This window comes from Cololabis saira, chromosome 4 (assembly GCF_033807715.1).
Source record: "Cololabis saira isolate AMF1-May2022 chromosome 4, fColSai1.1, whole genome shotgun sequence".
Taxonomy (NCBI): domain Eukaryota; kingdom Metazoa; phylum Chordata; class Actinopteri; order Beloniformes; family Belonidae; genus Cololabis; species Cololabis saira.
In genome coordinates this window covers 40,497,412-40,520,874 of record NC_084590.1, presented here as the reverse complement: position 1 = coordinate 40,520,874, position 23,463 = coordinate 40,497,412, and the positions used below count along the sequence as shown (strand labels likewise).

The 23,463-nt window shown below is 39.7% G+C and overlaps 2 protein-coding genes across 3 annotated transcripts in view; both read left to right on the top strand.

Moving 5' to 3' along the window:
• The first annotated feature begins 274 nt into the window (after positions 1–274).
• Positions 275–9,387, top strand: cep126 (centrosomal protein 126). Its single transcript, XM_061720578.1, has 11 exons — positions 275–280; positions 949–1,082; positions 2,048–2,193; positions 2,286–2,397; positions 2,613–2,736; positions 4,079–6,002; positions 6,953–7,071; positions 8,502–8,568; positions 8,771–8,980; positions 9,100–9,146; positions 9,238–9,387. Exons 1-11 carry the CDS (start codon positions 275–277, stop codon positions 9,316–9,318), a joined length of 2,970 nt encoding a protein of 989 aa, XP_061576562.1. The 3' UTR covers positions 9,319–9,387.
• Positions 9,388–14,679: 5,292 nt separating this feature from the next.
• yap1 (Yes1 associated transcriptional regulator) overlaps positions 14,680–23,463 on the top strand; it is a 31,216-nt gene continuing 22,432 nt past the window's right edge. For both annotated transcript variants that reach the window (XM_061720440.1, XM_061720439.1), the window contains exons 1-2: positions 14,680–15,416; positions 16,370–16,605. In XM_061720440.1, coding sequence (XP_061576424.1) covers positions 15,216–15,416; positions 16,370–16,605 — 437 coding nt within the window. In that variant the 5' untranslated portion in view covers positions 14,680–15,215. The remainder of the gene's footprint in view (positions 15,417–16,369; positions 16,606–23,463) is intronic.

Below are 23,463 nucleotides of genomic sequence, written 5' to 3'. Positions count from 1 at the left end.
AACACATCACAAGTGGTTTGACCAAAATCAGTGGTATGTTGTATCACAAGTTTTATGGGTGTTGAATTTGAATGTCGAATATCCAATATTCAATATCAAACCAATTCAACCGCGGTCCCAAAGACGCTTGCATTTAATGCAATTAAATTATTTTAAACGCAGATTAGAGACGCAGTTCTGACAACGCTACTGCGATGTGAATTTTTTTTTTTTTTATTTATTTGGACGTATTTTATTTATTTTCTTATACTTTGTAGTCTATTTTAACCGCGCTATGGGGGTTCGCCAAACTAAAAAAAGGCTACGAAACAACAATAAACAGAGACAGGTCCGCCAGTTCGCCATTCAGCGGTTCCGCGCCTCTTCTTTATTATTATTTTGAACTACAAAACCCAGCAGAACCTAGTCAGTCGTGCCTCTTCTACGGCAAATCCCGGGGGGAAATTCACCCTCCCCGAAAACTCCCAAAATAAAAGAGATACACTTCGATTTGACTCGAGCACCGTGCATCTTTATATTTTACGACACTCGCAGGCGCTCCTGAAGGCAGCACGCGCTATGCCCTCTGCTGGACGAGGCGGGTGGCTACTGGTTGTCATGGCAACGCGTCCTCCGTCTCCAACATACATGACCTGTTGACGCTTTCAGCTCCAAGGTCCATTGAACTTTTCTTATCCGTGACTTCAAACATATGTTTTCACAAGTTTCCTTTTGTCCTGAAAAAGGATGCAAGTTCCCCGGGACAACGATTTCCACTACTCGTATCCTTCACGTATTGTATTTATTTATTTATTTATTTATTTATTTATTTATTTATTTATGCTATCTGTCCATCTATTAGTGTACGTCACACATGTACATCTGGGTTAAAACAGTAACAACGGGTTAAAACTCAGTATGGCAGAAGTCTGGAAGCAGTGCATGCATCAATAATGTTTCTCTCCTAAGCAAGTCGCCTCCAGAAAGTCAAGGTTAGGAGCAGATGGTGATCTGGAAACTGAGAGGCAGCATCTGGCTGAAAAGCAGAAGTTATGCAAAGCTCGAGCTCACAAATTTTCTCTGGAAACCAATCGACGCCAAAGGTCAGTCTTTTTTCTGTTTTATTTTACTTTAAACCATTTTTAACCCAGACTGGCTTAAACCTGTCCACAGATTTATGATGGTGACTAAACCGAACAAGTCTGACGTGTAAAATGATATACAGAAAATCCTTTGTTGTTCCTTATTTGAAGTGTTAATTGTATATTGAAATTAAAAACGTTATTTATTTATTTATTTTATCGCATAAAACTTTTTTTTTAAATGGAGTCTTGCAGTCATCTCAAAAATGCATGTACCAAATATGATAAATCCATCAGTAAAGGATGATACGGTAACTTGTTATTTACTATGAGTGAGGTAGTTGAAGAGCATATCTGTATAGTCAAAACAAAAAAATAACAGTGAATAATAGCAAATTATAGGACAAATAAAATATTGTCCTATAAACAATATACAAAATTACAGCTTAAAAATAAAAATGGACATGATCAAATTGAAATCAGTGCTGCTAAGAAAATGCTGACAGTGCACTTTAGTACAGAAAAGTAATGTAGTGGCCACAAAATTTAAATAATGACCTTCAAGTTTAAACTAAATAAAGTTTAAATTTTCAGGTCTTTAAAATAAATACATTTATCAATAACATGAAAATAAAAAGATATAAATAAATCATATTCTGTAAGTAACATAAGTTACAAGGATTCTGTTCATTTTTAACTGAACAAAAAGTTAACCTATTTTAGGATTCTTTTTGTTTGTTCTTTCAACATTGTTTAAAACAGAAAAAGCCCACTGCACTTGTTGACCTTGATTATCACCTTTTTAACTTAATTGATGATGATGTTATTGTTAGTGGCTTGCTCAGTTGTTTTATTTATTAATGAGTAAGTTGAAAACATATGTCGAGGAACAGAGTCAGGTTCCTGTATCAAAAACGTGACCTGACTGTATTTATAAAACTTCAAATTTGGTGCGGGTTCATCCTTTACTCTCTTTCACGCCTCAGAGCTCTGCACGAAAGACGAAAGCAGTGGGACATGCAGGAGCAACGCCTGAGGGAGATCGCCCTACAGCAACGTAGACAGCAAGTACAAGAGGCAACCGAGCGGTTCCAAAGAGCCCATCTGCCTCCGTCTCAGAGATACAGACCATGTTAGTGTTGTGTTTTTACCTACGCTGCTTAGAAGCAAGAAATAATCTAGCACGAGTCTTGACACAGTCTCATTTTCCTTTTATGGTGTTAGCTATTAGAAGAAATCCTGCAAATATGGAAGATGCACTCAGTCAAATTCAAGGCACTTTGGGCTCATACACCCGGCAGTCCTCCCTCTTGTCCAGTAACACTAACATTAGCAGGTAAAAAGCGCCTATAATCAATTATATTATTCTTGTAAAATATGGACAACGTGCCAAAAGCAGCCCTCTTGCTGTTGTTAAATCAAAATCCCATAATGTAATTTATATTTTAAAGATATTGATTTTTGAATTTGTTTTATTTTTTTTACTCTTTTATGACTGTGTGAAGAATTACTGGAAGAATTCCAGTAATATTTTACTGTTTTTCTTTCAAGAAGCAGCACTTCTTCAACAGTTTCAAACCCCTCAAACCGCCAAGCGCTCTCTGCTGCAGAGTCCTACACTAAACTGCTCCAGAAGGAGAGCAGGTCAGACATGTATCGAGCTACCAGTTCACAGGTATTTTGGTTATTTTCTCTGAATGCTTACACCTTTTTTTCTTTCTCGTGTTGTGACAAAGATGTATTATTTTTATTTTCATTCATAAGGTTATAATTGGTACAAAACCTTGTTATATTTAAATTTTTATAAGGACGCTTCTGCTGCCAGATACTATTTGGACCTTTCTGTACTTTCCAAGCAAAAATCCAGCAGAGACTTTTGTCCTCTTCTTAAAGATCACTTATGAAATCTGCATCATATTACCCGCTTTGAAGCCAGGCTGTAATGTAGCAATTAATTAAGTTAATGTTCAAAGCTCAAATTCAGAAAGTGGCCAACATTTGCAAATATGGAGAGAGAATAGGAGAGGGGAGAGGACTGATAGCTTCGGTCATAAGTTTTTCAGAGCTAAAATAAAATGTGGAATGTGGAAACTTGAATCAGTTCTTAACTTGGTGACTAATTTTCTGTCATTTTACACTGAAAGCCAACGGAAATCTTCAGGCCGTCAGGCCCGTTGGTCTGCATGTATTCTACTGAAAGACACGGCATTGGTCTAGTCCGAAACTTTGTCTGCTTTAAAATGATGCAGTTGTAAAAATTATATTTCCGAATGAGTCATTCATAAGACATTGTTAGGAATAATTTATGAATGTCTTGAATATTTTTTGTGTTTTTTATACACTGGTGACAAACACAGGAAATGATTTCATTCCTTATTATTATATCATTACTCAACATTTAATCTACTCCAACAGGTTGTTAAAGGAAAAATGTTAAAAAAAATGTTGGTCTCATATTAAAAAAGACATTTTTCAGAAATATTTTTATGTCCTTTTATGTTCTTTTGTGCGTATTTTATACATTGGTGACATTGGAGAAAAACGAAATCATATGTATACAGAGTAAACCAAAGAGAAATGTGTCAAAAAAACATAATTAATGTTCATTTTTTCAATTTAAGACTATTTTGGTGCTAGTACGTACGGGTCGGGGGGCCTGGCTGGTCTTAGACACAAGTAGGGGGGGCTCAAAGGAAAAAAGGTTGGGAACCACTGGTCTAGTCTACTGGTGCATACAGGTGGCCTGTGGTTTGATCTGTTGGTTCTGCCACAACAAGTTACATTTATCTCTGCAGGAGTTAATGCTGAAAACTTTTAAACTTCAATTACACCACAATGAAGAAGTAAAAGCACTTTTTTTTGTGGTTGTACTGAGACCAACCACAAAAAAGAAGAAGTAGAAAATCCAAACAATTGTGTCATCTGTTCATAAATTGTTTCACTGCCTTCACTGTCTCTCTCTTCTGTCAGGTTTTATTTTTATGACTTATCTGCTCCTTTGTGCTCCCATATTTCAGGGCAGCCGACGGTCTGAAAGCCTTTCAAGTGAGGACAGCTTGGAGAATGAAGACCCGAACCACAGCACAATAAATCCACAGTGCTCTCACTCATCCTTTTTTCTTCGCTATGAGAAATCCCATTCAGACCTGAGAAAGCGTGATGATTTGTGTCCAGCGCGGGGCCTAACTTCTTCCTCGGTGATCTCTCCTGATGAAAACGTGGCCCAGTCCAGTGAACTGCATGAAGCCAAGGCGGAAAAACAAGAGGACTCTCCAAGGACTTGGGGTTTCACATTATTTCAGCAAACACCTAAAACAGAGAGTCAGCCTGCTCGGCACGACTGTGATTTATTAACTCTTTGTGAAATTACTACTGGAGAGTCAGGACACTTGGAGGTGAAATCCTCACAAAACAATCCAAGGGACGGCATCAGTTTTATAAACAGAGTCGTTCTTGGCGCCGCACAAGTTGAGTCTTCACATGCATATCAAGAAGCTGATTTGGATCTCATGCAACAGCGTATTAAGGATCACAAACTATTACGTTATCTATCAGCCACAGGTATTCCTTTACCTTCCAAAAATTGGAGCAGCAAAGACATTTTGTATGGAGCTCCTCCGAAGCCGGATCATTCCTTAAAGGATAGCAAAACTGATAATTTGTCGGATGACAAATCTGTCCGGGAAATCGGAGAAGGAAACCCTTGTCTGTCATTACAGAAAGAACCCTATGATTCCATAAATAACCTCAATAAGATTTCAAACTTGGAGTGCAAAACTGAAAATCCCATAAATGCAGAACCGCTGCCACACAGGAGCTTGTCTAACATTCAGTCAGATCACTTTGACTCTACTGACGAGGAAGAACAGAAATTACCCCTTTCAGTGGCAACATCTCGTTCAGCGTGTGAAGTCAGATTCAATAAAGGAATCCTTAAAAAGCAGCACAAGTATATATCGGCAGATGCCACGTCCGTGCAGGGTTTAGGGCATTTTATTTTTGCTAAACAAGTAGCCTTAACCATAAGGGATAGTGTTGAATTAACAAGAGCAAAAACCAAATATGTGAAGGTAAATAACCCCATCAAAAAGAAGCTGCGTTGGTTTGATGAGGTATGTGAGGAAAAAAAGGCAAAGCAGCAGAATATATTGAAACAAGTGAAAGACAAGTGTTCCAGTCCTTCTCATCCGAAAGACAATTCAAAGGACCACCAGCTAAGACTCACTGCAGACTCTGGGTCTCCAATGGCCGGACCCAGCGTGACCCCTGCAGCCTCCACTGGTTATCAGTTTACAAGAGAAGCATGGACAGATGTTGGGGTTCAAGTCAACTTGCCCCAGGAACAAGAAGACGAGGTCAAGGTTCCCCAGAGCATCACTCGGTCCACTGGTCCCAAAGTCCCTCGGAGAGAAAGCTCCGGCAAAGTCGGACCGGGTCCCGTCCCCTCAACGGCTAGAAGAAGGGGCACCGTCATACGAGCCCAATCTGCTGCCGGCGTACGTCAGATTGCTAAAACCCAGGGGAAGGTCATGGAGCCCCGCCCACCTCCTCGGACGGAGTTCGTTGAAGAAAAGACGCCTTGTACCACCAGAGATACCACATATGGCGTGAGCCGCGCTGGCGTCGGCTGCAAACAGGCCTGCGTTACGGAGAAGGTCCTGCACAAGAACCACTCGGAGAGGTTTTTCTCACCAAACACTTATCATGTGATCAACACAGATAGCACTGCTATCTCCTCTGCTCTGCCTCCCTCGTGCAGCCGCCCCCCATCCTCCGAGGACAACAGCAAAAGCACGCCCGTTTCAGGTCGTCAGGAGACCGAGAGCAGACGAAGAGGGGTGGTGAAGAGTGAAAAGGGCCTCTGTTTAGCTTGCACTCCCACTGATGAGGAGATTTCCCAGCTCTGGCATGGTGTGCGCAGCGCCTTAACCACAAAGGATGGTAATGTACAGGGCTGCCGCCCCCCTCACATAACATGCCTGGATTAGATGTCATCCACATTTACATGCAGCATTAGTTATTTGCAGCTTTTAGCATCCAAATTATGAATCTCAATTGTGAACAGCAGGACAACAATCCCAGTAAACTGTAAAACAGTTAGGTTCCAGTGACTCTTCCTTTCACATTTGCATAAAATAAGAGCAACAGGGACATTTAGTGCATCAGCTCCACGATGTTTGAGTCACAGCCATTTTCCAGACTTGCATATCATTTTTGCAAAAGGGAATTTCCACTGGAAAGCTGCATTTCACTATTCACATCAATATTATTTGTTTTATGTGCCATTGTTATAAATTTATTGAATATATGATAGCATTATATGTATTGTTGAACTAATTTCCTGAGACTGAAATGTAGGAAATACTAATTCAGATTCAGATTCAGATTCAGATGACTTTATTAATCCCTTTAGGAGGTTCCCTCGGAGAAATTGACATCTCCATCTCACACACACAGCACTGTCATTTACAAATCAAACACCCCAAAAGCCAAGAAACACCCATATAAAGATAAAAAGATAGAAAAAATAAAAAATAAAGATAAAAATAGAAATAAAAGTTAAAAACAAAAATAACAATAAAAAGTAAAGTGCCATAAAAATAATTTTATGCATAGAAAAGGTGTTGTGTAATATTGCACAAAGTTATTGCATTAATATGTGGAAAAGTGGACTCGACCCAAAACACTTCCTCCCTCATAATAATAGTCTGATGAATCAGCAGCAGTCTGTGACACGCTGACGTGAACAGAACACCTTGTGCGGTACAGACGAAACATTCAATTTAGCTTCGCTATCAAAACTCATAAAAGCGGTAGCTCTGTCTTTACACGTCCTCTCACAAGTTTGCTTATTGATGGATTTATGACTCCCATAAAATGTCTGCTTTCAGCGGAAAGCCTCCTTAAACGCCAGACTCTGCAGAGTGGGCCCGTTTTAAGGAAACCCTGTGCTGAGCAGAGCCAACAATCCCCTGGCTCGGGGACCAGAAGGCCTCCTCTGAGTTCTCAGGTACGTTGGTGCACAGCTGTGCAGCTGCATTGTAGGACGGAGAGAAGGCATAGTTCCGGTACTAAACTGTTCAAAGGGGGTGTTTGAACTTAAAGGGGACCTATTATGGCATCTAATACCTATTTTAAACAGGCCTTGAATGTCTTAAAGGGATTGTGACATGAAAAACAAATTTTTCTTGATTTTTTGTGTTTTGTTGGGTGTCTTGACATCAATTACACCCAAAAAACAACAAATTTTTAACATTCAGTGTATTGTGTGCTTTCTGGGATTTTCCGCATAACTGTGCAAAAACGGCGCATGTGGTTTGGTGGCGGATCGTTACGTAACGATCCGCTAAATCACCGCCCCCTCCACCCAGCTCCCTGTCTCCTCTCCTCTTCAGCGCACCATAAAGGCTGATTTATGGTTCCGCGTTACACCGACGCAGAGCGTACGGCGTAGGGTTACGCGGCGACGCGCACCATACGCTGAACCCTACGGCGTAGGCTCTGCGTCGATTTAACGCGGAACCATAAATGAGGCTTAACATGGAGCTGTTTAGAGCCTCTTTTGTTCTAATCACCGGAGGAAAACTGCTAAGAAGACCCGCGGCCACTGACTGGACTTAAGATAAGGGGACAGTGCTGCTTGCATGCCTTTATTTTTATGATTGTTTGCTGTGGTTCGCCCTCCTGCTTTTCCGTGCATGCTTCGCCTGTCGCTCCGACGCCGCTGTGAGCGTATGGCTGGAGGAGGAGGAGGTTTGGAGGAGGAGCGGAGCAATGATTGACAGGAAAGGGGGGAAAGGAAGCATTTTTCACGGCGCAAAAAAACACTGTAATAAAAAGCCAGGAAAAGATTACTAGAGTGAAGTTTTTCTTGTTACACTCTTTTAGACACATTTGAGGGATGTTGGCCAAGACTTTTAATAGTGTTAAAAGCATGTTAAAAATGATGTCACAATACCTTTAAAAACAAGCTTTTGATTGTTTTTGCTAAATAAATTAGAAATTCAGCCTCTGAGCCATGTCTTTAGCATCCCAGTCTCTAAGCTCATTATCTATGAGGGATTCTGAGTGGGCTATGATAATGAGGCTCTGTGCTGATTGGCTGCCTGACGCGATACACCGCTACGAAAAAATGGCGGAAAAATGGCGAATGGCTGAGGGGAGACCACTTTATATATGTTAAAGCAAGAAAAAACATGTTTTTCATAATAGGTCCCCTTTAATTTTGCAGGTCAGTTTCTTTCACGCTGTCCATATTGGTGAAATGGATCGGTTGCAATAATGTATTCCCCTCAGGACATTGTAGAAGAATTTGGGTTTGACTCTCTGTTATGCTTTATCCATATCACCAAACATTTTACAGAAAAATACAGGCGGCATTATTCTAATGGAAAGCCCATCCTTTGAATAGTTCTGTTTGTGTTATTTTGTGTTGTGCAGCCTACAAAGAAAACTGCGCTGGTCAGACCACGTTCAGCCACAACCGACGGGGCCTTTCCAAATGAAGGTATTGTGGCACCTGTGTGGTCGCAGCTGAAACAAACTTTTTATTTCTTATTTTGACAGGTTTACAGCAATATTAGTTCGACATCATCTTAAACATGCACATAAACGTGTTCCAACAGCAAAAACCTGCCACATTAAACTACATTTTAAAGTGAGAGTACATGCTTTTATAATTTTTTTAATATAATTATGTGTGTTTCCAGGTTTGAAGGGTTCGGGCCAGTTACACCCAGCTGAAGTGCATGCTGGGGGCTTGTTGGAGGGGAATCACACCGCGGCTGCCATGGACACGGCTCAAACACATACGTCTGGAACAGCGAGGCGGCCCAGCCAACAGCAGGGGCTCGCCACCATTTCCTTTGAGGAGAAGAAAATACTCCTCTCTCTGGACAAACTCAACCACCAGCTGCACTGTGAGCGTTTCGCTGCGGCCTCGGTTGATCAACTGAGTGGTCAGGATCTGTGTTTAACAGGAAGGATAAGATGTTACATTAGTGCAGGATCATCACTCTTGCTCGTTTATTCTTTTCAGATTTGCAGGGACATGTTGGGGCTGATGCTGGCACACAGGGTTCCTCTGTAAGTATAAGTGAAGCATTCTCTGCTATCCTCCTTACAAAACCATACTACTTTAAGTGTTTTATTCTGCACATTCCTCCTGTGTTTTCAGACAAGAGAAGTGAACGTCAGAGATGATCGCAAACGCCGCACATCCTCAGCTCAGCGCATGCAATCCCAGAAGAAATTCTGACGTAAAGTTTAGTCCACGCTGTTCTTCATGCCGGCCAGTGCACATTGTGTTGCATCATACTTAGTATCTAAGCTCTTAATTTCCAAAAATTTTGTTTTTTTTAGCAAATTCTGCCTTTTTAGAGTTTTGTAAATATTGGAGTTAAGCAGCATCAGCACATTTAGCACCAAAGCAACAAAAAAAGGGGGATTTGTGGATTCACAACCAACCAGACTGCAATTTCATAACTGCAAATGCCCTTTTTTTTACATGTTAAACCTGTCTGGCATTGCCTGCTAAATGTGAAGATGTTATATATTGATATTACTATTTTTTTTTGCAGTTTTGCAAAGCTGCGTAATTCTTTATTTATTTTGTTTTGTAAAATTAAACTATAACTTAAATAAAATGATTCTGTGACCTAGCAGTAAAGTGAATAAAACCTTTTGTCAACATACTGTTGAGTGATTGGGTGCAGTATGTTTTGCAGTGTTTTTTTTTATCCTTTAACAAGACACTGTTTCTAGAGACATTTTTAAAAAGTACTTTTTTTAATGCTTTAAATTAAAAGCTTTGCTTGCTCCCTTGCCAAACAATAGAAGCATCAGGGGGGAAAAGCTGCAGGGATTATTGATGTGGGATCGGTTGCCCCTCCTTCAGCTGCATGTCTGGTTTTGCCTCTTCGCGAGCCTGTTACAACTTGCTCGGAGAGGTGGAGGAAGCTCCAGCTCATTTACACGGCGATGAAACTTTTTCTGGTCTAACTGCAGTTTGTCTTTTTTTGTCTTTTTTGAATGCTCCAAGAATGAGCCACAAACAATGACGTGACAGTGGTGTCTCACTGCCATGTACGTTTCCTTCCTTTGTATCTCAAAGCACAGCTGAGAAAGGACACAAAGAGAGGATGCATTCCTTTTTCGGCTTTGGTGAATGATGAAGTCAGAAGCACTTTGACAAGATGACGTGTGTAAAGAGATTAGGAAAAAAGGGGTAAATGGCTTCCGCTGTGGCTGTTTGCGAAGGGACACTGACGCAATGATGAACACAAGGATACAGCGTTAAGCTTTAGCCTGGTAGATAAGTATTGAAATTAAAAATTATCCAGTAGAACCGGATTTCACAACAAATGCACTGTATTTAAACAAATAACAATCAGAAAACATGAGTTAAGTAATTTCAATAAGTGGTGAGTAAATAGATGTGAAGACTCATAAAACTATAAGATCATGCTCAGTAAGTGCTCATCTGTTTAAACACTGTACATGAAAAGCAATGACTAAACCCTTAGTCAGAAAACTTTGGACGGTTGCCCTGAAATCGCTTCCTGTTGGCCAGCTTCCATGAATGTTCTGAGTCTTCACACAGTGGTGCACATAATGACATTTAAGCCGTAACCAGCACAACACCCAGAAACTCGACAAGAAAGGACAAGCGTACGGAGAATAAGGGAAGAGATTTTCAAAGATGCAGTTTCAAGCCTGGTCTGTTGGAAAAGGTTAATCTCCCAAGTCTTGTTTTGTCAACAGTCCAGTTACAAGACAAGGAATCGTGTCTCTATTTAATTCAAATGCATTTAGGGTGATTTTGAACTTTTTTCGGTTAGTTTTTTATCTGAAAAAAAAATCTGTTCATATGTAATAAATACAGATTTGCAAACATTAGTCTACGAGAGTATAGGAATGTTTTAACAAAAACATATGTATTCATGAAACTGGGAAAGTATAGGATGGAAACTCTGGAGGCTAACTTACTCGTTACCATCATATTGACGATCTTGCATGTCTAATACACTTAAGAAAACAAAAATAAGACCGAAAAAAAGAGAGAAAGACGCACTTCAGGAGTGGGTATCTGTTCCTGCAGCTTGTAATTGCGCCTTAAGCGCAGTAGGGGGCGCCCCAGCTCACGTCTGCTCATAAACCCAATGAGCCTGTGGAAAAGTACGTCATGTTGTCCGACAATAAAGCCTGATTTATGGTTCCGCGTTAAATCGACGCAGAGCCTACGCCGTAGGGTTCGGCGTAGGTTCTGCGTTGGCTTAACGCGGAACCATAAATCAGCCTTAACACCAGATAGAAAAGTTTTAAACAAGGTGAACTGAAATGCCAGCAATTCCTTTTCGTGCTTGAAAAATGATTCTGATAAATAGAGCTCAGTAAAACCCTCCTTCTCCAGATATCCTGCAACATTTCAAAGAGCATGAGACGCGTCTGGGAAACATGAAAAGATGTTGAGCAGAAGTGGTCAAGCTTGACTGAGTGGGTGGTCTCCTCAGAGCTGCAGGGACACTGGGGCCCATCCCTCGGTATGCCTGAGTGCAGGAGAAAATAACCGTTTTCACCCATACAATGGCAATTTCTTGACTGACAGTATGTGTGCAAGGGTGGTTCCTTTCATTTGTGAAAACATGCGAGCTTGTTGTACAGTCATTGACATTCAAAGTAACTGTGATTTTTATAATAGCCTATTAATCCTTTAATCCGCCGTGAATGGGCTCAGAAGTGACCAAATAAATCTGGGGAAACTTATATAGCTGTATTAATTAGATAACCCACATTAAAGTAGGGTATAGAGTCTGCGGGTGAGTTACTAGAAGGCTTATTTATTTCCAAACTTTTCTATGTTCAAGTTCAGTTGAAATTAAAAAGGAATATGTAGTCTACTTATTATTGTTTAGCTGAATTAACAAATCAAACTTGAGGTGTGCATCAGTTTAGAAACATGAACTGTCAGCTGAAACTATGGTGGACAAGGGAAGCGCTTTAATCTTTTCAGAACTTTAGCATGTCTGTGGGTATTTAATAGAGCTTCATAATCGTTTATTCAGTAGATGTATGGGAAATGATGAAACAGAGCCTCTGTATCTCGAGAGGGAGGGTCTTGACAAAATGATTTCTCAATGGAAGAGGGGTCTCATTAGCATGACAATTGTGGGAACTGCATGGGTCTACTTTTCATAAGCGCTGTATAAAAGTGGGAGAGAATAAATATATCCATTACACATACTGATGAGAGGAAAATGGTTGAGAAATATTTTTATAAGATTCTTGGTTGAATGTGGTACTTTCGTGCTCAAAAGCTAACCTACAGGAGCACTTTATTCAACACAAATAAAACAAGTTTTAATAAAAGACTTCATGAGTACTTACCACTTACCACACAAAACAAGAAAGATGATCCACTAAATAAACATATAATTTTTAATTTGATGACTCACTTAATATATATTTTGTACAAGTAATCCCATCGTTATACTAGTTCTGGTAGCAGGTTGTCCTGTGCTATCCTATGAATGAAAATTTGGATTTTACAGGCATATTTAAATTATTTAGAACACTTCCCAAGTAATATTCACGCATCATAAATAAAACTAAGAATGGGCTTCTTAATTGAGATATACTAGCCCAAGTTGTCAGCATATGGAAAGTGTTGTCCAACAAAGATATAATAATAATCATAATAATAATTATAAGGCAATACAGAGAATCAACAATGAAATGAGTGTTTGAGGTGAATAAATTATATACACACATACCCATATATATGTGTGTATATATACTATATATATATATATATATATATATATATATATATATATATATATATATATATATATATATATATATATATATATATATATATATATATATATATATAAATATATATACACACACACATATACATATATATATACATACAGTATACATATATATCTGCAAAGAAGGGAGACACATGGCTTGAGAGGTAAGCACATACATTTAAGTTCAAAAAACTATTTTATGCCCTCCAAAGTCAAATTTCTACGATCAAGGTTCTTTGATTGCAGTGTTTGAACAATTATACACAACTTAGAAAACAGTTCTAGCTATATTCTAGCTATATTTCTCATACAGTTTACTTTAAATTCAAAGTGATTGTTCCCAGAGATGCACAACATCCTAAACTATACGTACCAATTTTAGTTGGAGGCTTTGCTGTAATCCCCTTGCTTTAAAGGCACTTAAAATAAAACATGTCACTACTTACCCCATGTATATATATATTTTTGTGTATGTACTGTATGTATATATGTATAAATACTCACATATACATAATTAAGGTCTTTTTGGTTCATTTTATTCGTGTTCATGGTTTTATGTAACCAAACTAGGGTCTAACTTTATGGAGGTAGATTTGTGTCTTAATTATTCAAAAAAAAAAATGCTTCAATCAAAAAATATATTTTCAATAAAAAAAAATGTCACTTCAATCAAAAAAAAAAATTTCAATCAAGGAAAAAAAGTGTTTGAATACAAAAAAATATTTGAGACAAAAAATGCATTTGAACACTTTTTTTCTTTGATTGGAAATGTTTTCTTTGATAGATGTGAAGTTTTTTTATTTGAAGCAACTTTTTTGATTGAAGTAATATTTTTGGTGTTTGGGCCATATTATGGGTAGGACATTTGTGTCTTTATCATTTAATCAAAAAAGAAGTTGCTTCAAAAAGAAAAACATATTTTCAATTAAAAAAAATCACTTCAATAAAAAAAACGTTTTCAATCAAAGAAAAAAAAGTGTTTGAATGCAAAAAAAATATTTGAGACCCAAAAAATTGCATTTGAACACTTTTTTTTTTATTGAAAATGTTTTTTTCAATTTGAAGTGATTTTTTTTTGATTGAGGTGAAAAAAGTTTTAAAGTCTTTTTTTGATTGAATCATTTTGACACAAACATCCCGCAGTGGGCGGATGCTTCCCCATTAGTCAGACATGTTTGAGTGACAAGTGTCAACTTATTTTTTGATTAAAAATGATAAAGACACAAATGTCCTACCCATACTATGCCCAAACACAAACAAACCTACTTCAATCAAAAAAGTTGCTTCAAACAACAAAAACTTAACTTCTATCAAAGAAAACATTTTCAATCAAAGAAAAACAGTGTTCAAATACATTTTTTTGAGTCTCAAATATTTTTTTGCATTCAAACACTTTTTTTCTTTGATTGAAAAATGTTTTTTTGATAGAAGTGACATTTTTTTTTAATTGAAAATATTTTTTTCTTTTTGAAGCAACTTCTTTTTTGATTAAATGATATAAATAAAAATAAATATAAATATAAATAATATAAATAATTTTTTTTTGATTGAAGTGATTTTTTTTTTTAAATTGCAAATATATTTTTTGATTGAAGCAATCTTTTTTTTGATTGAATAATTAAGACACAAATCTACCTCCATATAACTTCAGCCCAACTGTTCCTTTAAAGCCTCCTTGTCCCAACTGGAGCAGGCCCCGCCCCCACCCATCTGGCCCCGCCCCCGTCCCGCTGGCCCCGCCCCCCGCCGAGCGTCCCATGAGCAGTAAAGTTTCACGTCCTGCCCAAAGTTTCGACCCGACAGGAGGAAAGTTTTTTTTTTTTTTTTCTTCCTCAGGACAGTGAGCTGCGGAGATTTGTTCTACTATGAAACTTCCTTAAAGGTTATTGTCAACACCTTCAGAAAAGTTGGACTTTTCCCAAGCAAGCGCTTGCTTGCGGTGATTTTTCTCTCCCTCTTTTTTGTGTTGTTTTTTTTGGGAACGGGGGGAGTCGAGGCCGGACGACAACATAGATTCCTGTGTGGAGATATGCGCTTTGTTACATTTACAAGTATGCAGGCAGGGAAATACGAGGAAAAGCTGCCTTTTATTGCATATTTTGACAGCTAACACACCTTGAAAGAGAAGAAAAGTCATCGAGCCGCACACTTAGAATGACTCGGGATAACTTTTTCTGAGTGTTGTTGAGTTCTCTCAGATTTCCTGCTGCGTGTCAGGGGTCTGGGATTTGGCTCAGCTCTCTTTTTTTATTTTCAAAGTTTCTCAACGCAACTTTTTTTTTTTTTTTTTTATTATTTTGGGACACTTTTGAAAAGTTGTCAGACTTTTTGCGGAGCGATGGATCCGAGCCAGCACAACCCCCCTGCGGGACACCAGATCGTCCACGTCCGGGGCGACTCTGAGACGGACCTGGAGGCGCTCTTCAACGCCGTGATGAACCCCAAGGGCACCATCGTGCCCCCGTCCGTGCCCATGAGGATGAGGAAGCTGCCCCAGTCCTTCTTCCACCCCCCAGAGCCCAAATCCCATTCCAGACAAGTAAGACCATTTCACCTCCTTCTGCAAATCACGACTGAAGCCTGAAGGCTGATTTATGGTCCCGCGTTACACCGACGCAGAGCCTACGCCGTAGGGTCTGCGTCGGTGTAACGCGGAACCATAAATCAGCCTTGAGTCTGGGCCCATCCTGTGAGGCCTACAAAACCTTACTTAAGAATTACTTTATCTACTCCAAGATCTTTCTCTCTCTCTCTCTCTTTTTATTTGTTTATTAGTCATTCTCATATAAATACATTTATACCGACCTTGAGAATATCGCAATTTTCATGGTGTTAATTCTGTAGGGCCTTCCCTAAGTTGTTATTTTGACTCTTAACCAGGTTAGATGGATTTAAATCTTTTCATCTAGCATTGTCTTAACTTATAAAAACAAAAAAAGCCATTATGGCTGTGTTTTATCAAGAAAATGTTCTTAAATCTGTTTATTTCCATGTATTCTTTGGTCCTTTTTAAATGTTTATGATTAACAATAATAATAACTACAATTATAATTAAATCGATTCTTCAAAAAGAGTACATTTGTTCTAAACAGATTATGTTTGATGTTGAAATGATAGCTGGGTATGTCCCATCTTTCTTCACTTCTTACCTCCCTCTGAAGGGTCTGAAGTTTTGTAATTGGTGCGCATGCGCAGTGTGCGCTCTTCTCCGTCCCACACAGGCCTCGGATCAGCTCCCTGGGCCTTAAACATTTAAAACTTTTCCTGCACATCCAAATGATAGATAGAATTAAATACATTACATATAAGTGATCATAAGGTTAGATATTTGACTGAAAGATTAAACTGATGTAAAGATTATAAACAAGAACTAAATCAGTTGTGCATTTTCTGTAGTTTCAATCCTCACTAGTACTAGTATATACATTAAATAAACAATGAAATCCATGATTTAGGGATTAAAAAACCCTCTATTTTGTCTCCCCATCACAGGCCAGTACTGATGGCGGTAGTGGAGGGGTGCTCACCCCCCAGCACGTCCGTGCACACTCGTCCCCGGCCTCCCTGCAGTTGGGAGCAGTTTCTGGTGGCTCCCTGTCTGGGATGGCCTCAGCGGGGGCCTCTCCTCAGCATCTCCGTCAATCTTCTTATGAGATTCCTGACGATGTGCCCCTGCCCCCAGGGTGGGAGATGGCCAAGACCACCTCTGGCCAGAGATACTTTCTCAAGTAAGTAGCTGATGCTAGCAGCAAGTGCCTTGTGTTATGAAAGTCCTGCAAACAACCTGAGATGTTTGAAGGAATATGTGTTTGAAAATTATCAGCTGGGGACTTAAGCGAAGAATATTGAACACCAATTCCTTTTTTTTTTTAATATTAAGAAAGATAAAACAGATCATTTAGATTACAAATGTTCACATGTTGGTCATGTTAATCATTTGACAATATTTCTTGCTCAATTTACCAATACTTTATTAATCATCAGAGGATCGTGGTGTAATCTTAATGTGACTCGGAGAAGGATGTTTTAAAATTTGGCATCTAAGCGGAGTCATTCCACCTTGACTAATCCATATATGACTGATAAACGGCTTAAAACATTCATTTTTATGATATTAAAGAAAATAAACCATAATTATTCTTCAGTTTGTTTTTGATGTTAAATGGAGATGTAAGGAAAGCTGTCATTTTGCAGCACGTCGGGCTTGACAAGCACACTGTCCAAACTTAGTCTCAATTTGTTAGAGAGAAGGGAAAAAAAAGAGTAATAACTTTTTAACAAGCTCACACAAGTTGAGGCTACCAGAAAATATTCCCCATGATCATTTTTTTTTCCCATACTACATTTCTGTTCAGAAGGTATTCTGATACATTTCAAATCTACTCCAGTGCACAATAGTGGCTTGTGTGCTCGTAAAGAGACAATTGCAATAGTGAGATTGCAGGTTATTAAATTTGGTGGCATCTGCAAAGAAGAGAAGTCTTGAGGGACTTTTGCTGTATGTAGTATTCCTTTTTCTTGGTCTCAGGTTTCAGTAGAAACAATGAGCCACTGTTGCTGGCCCCCAGACAGCAAAGGACAGACACTTCTGCTAAACTCATTTGCTAACCAGCAGATCTTCTCCACAGTGGTCCACGCTGAACTTGCAGGTAGCCTGTGTGTGCCACAGTCACTTCACAGATTTTATCGATCTCTGTGGGTTGTTTTTTTTATTCTTTAGTGCTTGCTCATTATTCATCTGTTGTTTCAGGCCTTCTCCCCGTGCAGCTCTGGGTAAAAGACGGTTTGAATTATTCATAAAAAACTGCCGTCCTTGTAAACAATTTATGTTAATGTAATCCGCTCTTTGTGAAATGTTGCAACGTTCTTGAAACTCTCAGTAACTCGTGTTTGGAGCAGGTTTGACATTGGACCTTGCCAGTCTGGATTCTTATTTCTTGCATAGAAATGGCAAAAATGTTGCTATTTCTGTGAGATGTTACCTTTTTTTTTTTTTTTAACAGAGTCTGAACAAATGTGATGGCTTCAGATTTATTTGGATCAAAAGAGTGCTTTTATTACCAGATGTTTTAAGGTCACACACATGGAGAACATCTGGTTCATTTTGAGGAGGTTCTTCTAAAATTGTACAAAGAAAAGAAAAAAAAAAGGACTTGAGGCTTGAGTAGTGAAAACACTGTTCTTCAAGACTTACGAGACTGTTCCATTTGTGTAGAAAATGCTTCAATAGTTTGAACATTGTTCACGTGTGATGCAGTTTTCCTTGTTATCTAGCAACTGTGTAACTGATCATGTTTGATTAGCCTTTTCTATTGAAACAAAAACAGGACTGCAGATAAGTTTCCTGTCAAAATAAATGTTAAAATGCCCCCGAAAATACAGGCGGGTCTCAACCAGAAGCGGACAAACCCGCTTCCTAAATAGAGGTGTACAAGCAGTTGGATTAATTTGTGAATACTGCACATTTCTACCGAAATATTTACTACTGTTTATGCTACTAAAGTAACAGTTGCATGCTGGGTGTGTGTTTGGTTCGAGGCAAATGCAAAGGAGACATTGCAAAAATGCTCCACATCAAAGTGTAGATACTTGATCTGGAATAAAGGCTGCCTCGGCAGAGCTGCTGGAAAAGACACTCCCCTATTTATAAACAGGGATTGGAAGGTGGTGGTGGGGGGGCGAGCGAGCGAGCGAGTGAGTGAGTGAGTGAGTCAGAACCAGTGTATGTGGGTGTGTGTGGACTGGTGGGGGGTTGGGAGTGGGTCACTAGCTAGAAGAGCAAAGCTGAGCAGAGATTTGAGGGAGGGAGTGGGGGGGGGGGTGCTCACATTTCACTCCGGTGACCGCTGTTGTCCTTAGAGATATATCATGGAGGGGTGAAAGTTTTTTGAAGATACACTTTTCCCTTCCTTCTCAGAGACTGATCGGATCTCTGCGAGTCCGAGCAGCGCTGGAGACGCCGATGTCCCGCTCCCCTTTTAAAAAGTCGGCCCCGGGTTTTGGGATGAATGGAGCTGTGGCTCTGTGATGGTGCCTCCTTTGTGTCAGTGGAGTTAAATGGCAGCCATGTGGAGATGACTAGAAGAGGGGCCAAAAGAAACTCTGGCCCTCCCTTTGTCCCCGGCAGTGTAACAGTGATCTTTATTCAGACCACAGGCCTGTTGAGACTCATGTGAGCCTTTCCCGAAATAGACAAATGGCTGACATGAAGTTTTAAAGATGGTGGCTGAAGAGCGGCGGCGGCTTTGTTAAAAATGTTCCTCGCACCTGAAATGTTCAACGCTCGTCCAGCTAGTTTGTGTAAAAATGAGTCAAATGATTATATGTGATCGAGCTACAAGTAGTTTATCGGTGCAGGAACTTATATTAGTGTTGTTATATAAATGTAATGCATTTACTAGGGAAAAACTGTAAAAAAAAAAAAACCAAAACAACATAATCTATACTAATTATGATTAGTTTCCATCGTGAAGAAACTCAGAGTGAATATATAAGCTCCTCTGCAAACAAGTGTAATCTATTTTTGTGTATGTGTGTGTGTGTATGTGTGTGTGTGTTGTCTGTTACATAAAAACAAAGACTGTCAACAAAGTCTGTTGACCTTTCCTCCTCTTTATTCCAGCAGTTTGCTGTGGCCTTTGATTTATGGCAGCGGGGGCACGGAGGTTGGGTCACCTTGCCTGGTGCTGGGATGAGAGAGGGGGGGGGGGGGTGGGCAGGGTTGGTCTCCAGGGCTGGGTCATAAACTAATGAAGGTTTCTAATTTAGACACACCGGTGAACTAGGAGGGGTAATCACTGTTTCCGGGCCCTTATTAAATGCAGCTTTGAAAGGGCTCTTAGTTCGTGGGAAGTCAGCCCTAAGCTGAGGAAAGCTTTGAGGGACGAGCCATTGTCTGCCCCCGGGGGCAGATACGGCTCAGTGTTGATGATGGGCACTTTTGTCTTTTCACAGTTAGATTTCTAAATGTTTTCAAGAGCCCGTCTCCCACGAAGAGTAACCCACTTGGCCCTTTTTTCCCCCTCTAATTTAACTTAACCAACTCATTATTTGATAGTACTGTTTAAGACATTTTTGACACTGTAACGGCTCGTGGATCATCCAGTAATGGATAACTAGTTCACAAGTCTCGCTTCACTATATCCAATATAGAGTTTCCTGAACATCTGCTGCGCTAAATACAAGCCACAAACCCCTTATTTAAGCAGGAAAGATACATGTTTACTCGGATCTGGTGCTCTTTTTCTGTGCAGCCTGAACCTGCAGAACTCTCCTTTTAGACTGTCACATTTCATTGTCATTTTGGTCTCAGCAGACTTTAATAAAACACAATAATTTGGTTCTATTTTAAAATCAATTATTTGTCCTACTGAATTAAAAACTACTGTAAGATTGTTGCATTTATATCCATTTAAACATCGTTGGGGTGGACACACACTCTCCCACACCAAGCACAACCATAATACACCCCTGAGTAATATACAGAAAGTGGAAAAACCTTTATATGTATACTTGATCTGCGTACATTAGCAGCGAGTGTCTGCTAACATGCTGACATATTTAGTATTTACAGTTTTATTTAACTATTTTTACACGTTTTAATTTTAAACTATTAATTCCTAGGAATGAATATTCTTGAGTGCGTCTGATGTTTACTATTAAATTTATTAAAGTACGTTAGTATGATATACACTGATCTAAAACACATATTAAAGTAGCACATCTAATACCAAAATATTCGAAGTGTTGTATTTTTCATGGGGAGGAAAAAAGAGAAATATATAACAAACACGTGCTCAAATACTCGGAACTGCGGATGTTCGTTGATTATGTGGACGTCATGATTTCAAGTTTGAATAATTTTACTTTATTTTATTTAGTATTATTTTTTGACTGTTGAGCTTTATTATTTTTTGACTGTTGAGCTTTATATCCAGCTGCAAGTGCTGGCGCTAACTGTCCGTGTTGAAGTCCCTCATAAGCCCCTTTTACGATGACGGATACCCCGTGTTCGATACCCCGATCTAGCGCGTTGCCTGTTCTTATGTTAACTGAGACGGGGCCACGTGTCGAGCCGGCCCCCACCATAACTTGCCTCGTAGGGTAAACGCTTAGTTGTGGGTTTGGTCTAATATAAACAGAATGGCGGCAGGACCTGGGTGGGATTACCGGTAGTTGATGACGGAATCTGAGTGCAACCCACCGAGGGGGGGTATTTTTATTTATCTTTTTATAAGGAAATCACAGTAACTATTGGCACAGGAGGCAGAGACACGGAAGCGGGCCAATCAAATGATATGTGGATATGTGACATGCAGTGGGACCTGCAGTCTGAAACTTTTTGTAGAATTTAAATTATATATGCACGTGCTCCTGCACCACAGCACAGCACTCTACGACACCATCTACCTGCTGCACAGAACTGTTCTCCATCAGCGCCGGGGGTTTCCAAGCCTCAATTTTTTGTTGCTCGAGATGGTGATGGTACCACGGCCACCGTTATGTCAAAGTTAGCTGTGGCAACCAGCTCCTTCTGCCGATTCCCACCAATATAGCTGCAGAGCTGCCACCGGATGTTTACAGCAGAATATCCTGTTTCACATGTTGGTTCAATGGCGAAATCAAAGTTGCTTCTGTGTGTAGTCGATGCTGGGTTAGTACTAAGCATGGTAGCATCAGGATTGTGGATGAGAAAGGGATAATGAGCGGTTCGCTACGGCCCGGTACGGTTCAGGACGCTTCAGGATGGTCCAGTCGGTTCAGGTGAGCGTTTCCACTGAGAGTCAGACGGCCATTGCACATGCAAGGTGTGGTACTTCCTCTGTACAATCCATGCCACGTTGTTTGAGAGAAGAATTCAGGTGGAGAAGAGCGTTTACAAACTCTTGTGCTGGTTTGCGCTTGCTTTGTCGTGGGTAGGGACGTTTTCTATCCGCTAATCAACGGATTGTGATGGCAGTAGCTCTGCCCTTATTGTGCCATTTTTCTATGGACCTATGGACAACGGGGGCCCAGAAATGGTACTGGACGGTTCCGATGAATGGCACCGTTTTATAATGGAAACACATAAAATAACTGGACCTTACTGAACGGCTCAGTGTAAACGGGGCTTCACTGTGAAGACTTATTTGGTTACGTGCGTTAGGGCTGGGCGATATGGACCAAAAGTCATATCTCGATATTTTCTAGCTGAATGGCGATACTCGATATATATCGATATTTTTTCTGTGACATAATTGGGGTTTCCCCCAAAGCATTAGAGCATAGCATCTCTGTTAGCTTCATTTTTTCTGAGGCAAACCCTTAAAAAAACAGTCAGTTTTAATACAAAGCCTCGTGCCAAATGTCACACAGGTACCTTTATTAACAGAGGTCTGCACAATATCAAAATGTATAAAACAAATGAAATAAAAATAAACTGCCTGCATATATAGAATAAAAATGCTTCTTGAATAAAATAAAACAAATATTCCTTTCCTGCATAACAATTAAATTAAAATACACTGTGCAATTAATACAAAGTAGACAGTAACAGGCAGACTTTTCCACTGAGGTTAACAGTTGTGCAAATAACAAAACATTTGTGCAAATCTCAAATAAAACATTCAAGTCAATTTGTCACAAAATAAGCTATATCAAAATCATACATTTTTTTTTTTTTTTAAATTGATATAAACGATATTGTCTGGTACCATATCGCGTTTGAAAATATATCGATATATATTAAAATCTCGATATATCGCCCATCCCTAACGTGCGTGTGAACCACACTGCTTCGGTGTATGTGGGCTGCACTGGTTTCACACGTCATATAACGCCGAAACCCTCACGCTAATGCCGCTTTGACTATCAGTTGTAATCAATTACCGAAGCTCTGGAGCCCTCAAAATGGTAATCAGGTCAAAGGTTTCACATCGGAAGTGTCCTAAGTGAATTGTCGGTTTGTTGAGTCACGTTGGAAACATTATTGTTGTGACTGTCAGCCAATAGAAATGTGGCAACGCAGCTTAGTTCTAGCCAACCGAATCATCGCCAATCAAATTTCTTCCTGTCGCCCAAGATAGCCGGGTTTGACTTTGTTGTGTAGCAGGAACAAATCCGACTGGTTGTATATTGGTAAGACAAAGGTGGGAGCTAAGGAACAACCCAAAGCGTCAGAAACACCCACCATTACGTGTTGCCGTTCCTGTATGGGTGTACTTTAAAGGTTCGATTAGTCATCCAGTTACTCCACTGTCGTAATGGCTAACTGTGAAGTCTTACATGGAGGCTTTGAAGCTCAGGAGGATTAAAGAGGTAACTTGTCTGAAAGACAGCTGGTTACTCTCAATCTAGTTCACTGGGCTGACTTCTAGAAATAGTGAAAATAGTGAAATTGTGCCCCACCCCCCCCAGCCTGCAGGAAACATTTGTCACGCCGTTCCTTCATGTCGTAGAATCCTTCCAGCTCGCCCCATGCTGGGAAACGGTGGACGTAACTCCAGTCTTGTGAAGCTCTCGGAGAGCAGTGGGGAAACACATGCTGCATCCGACAATAGAAAAGGATGTAATTAGCTTCTTTTTTGTTTACCCTTGTTTTTTTCTTT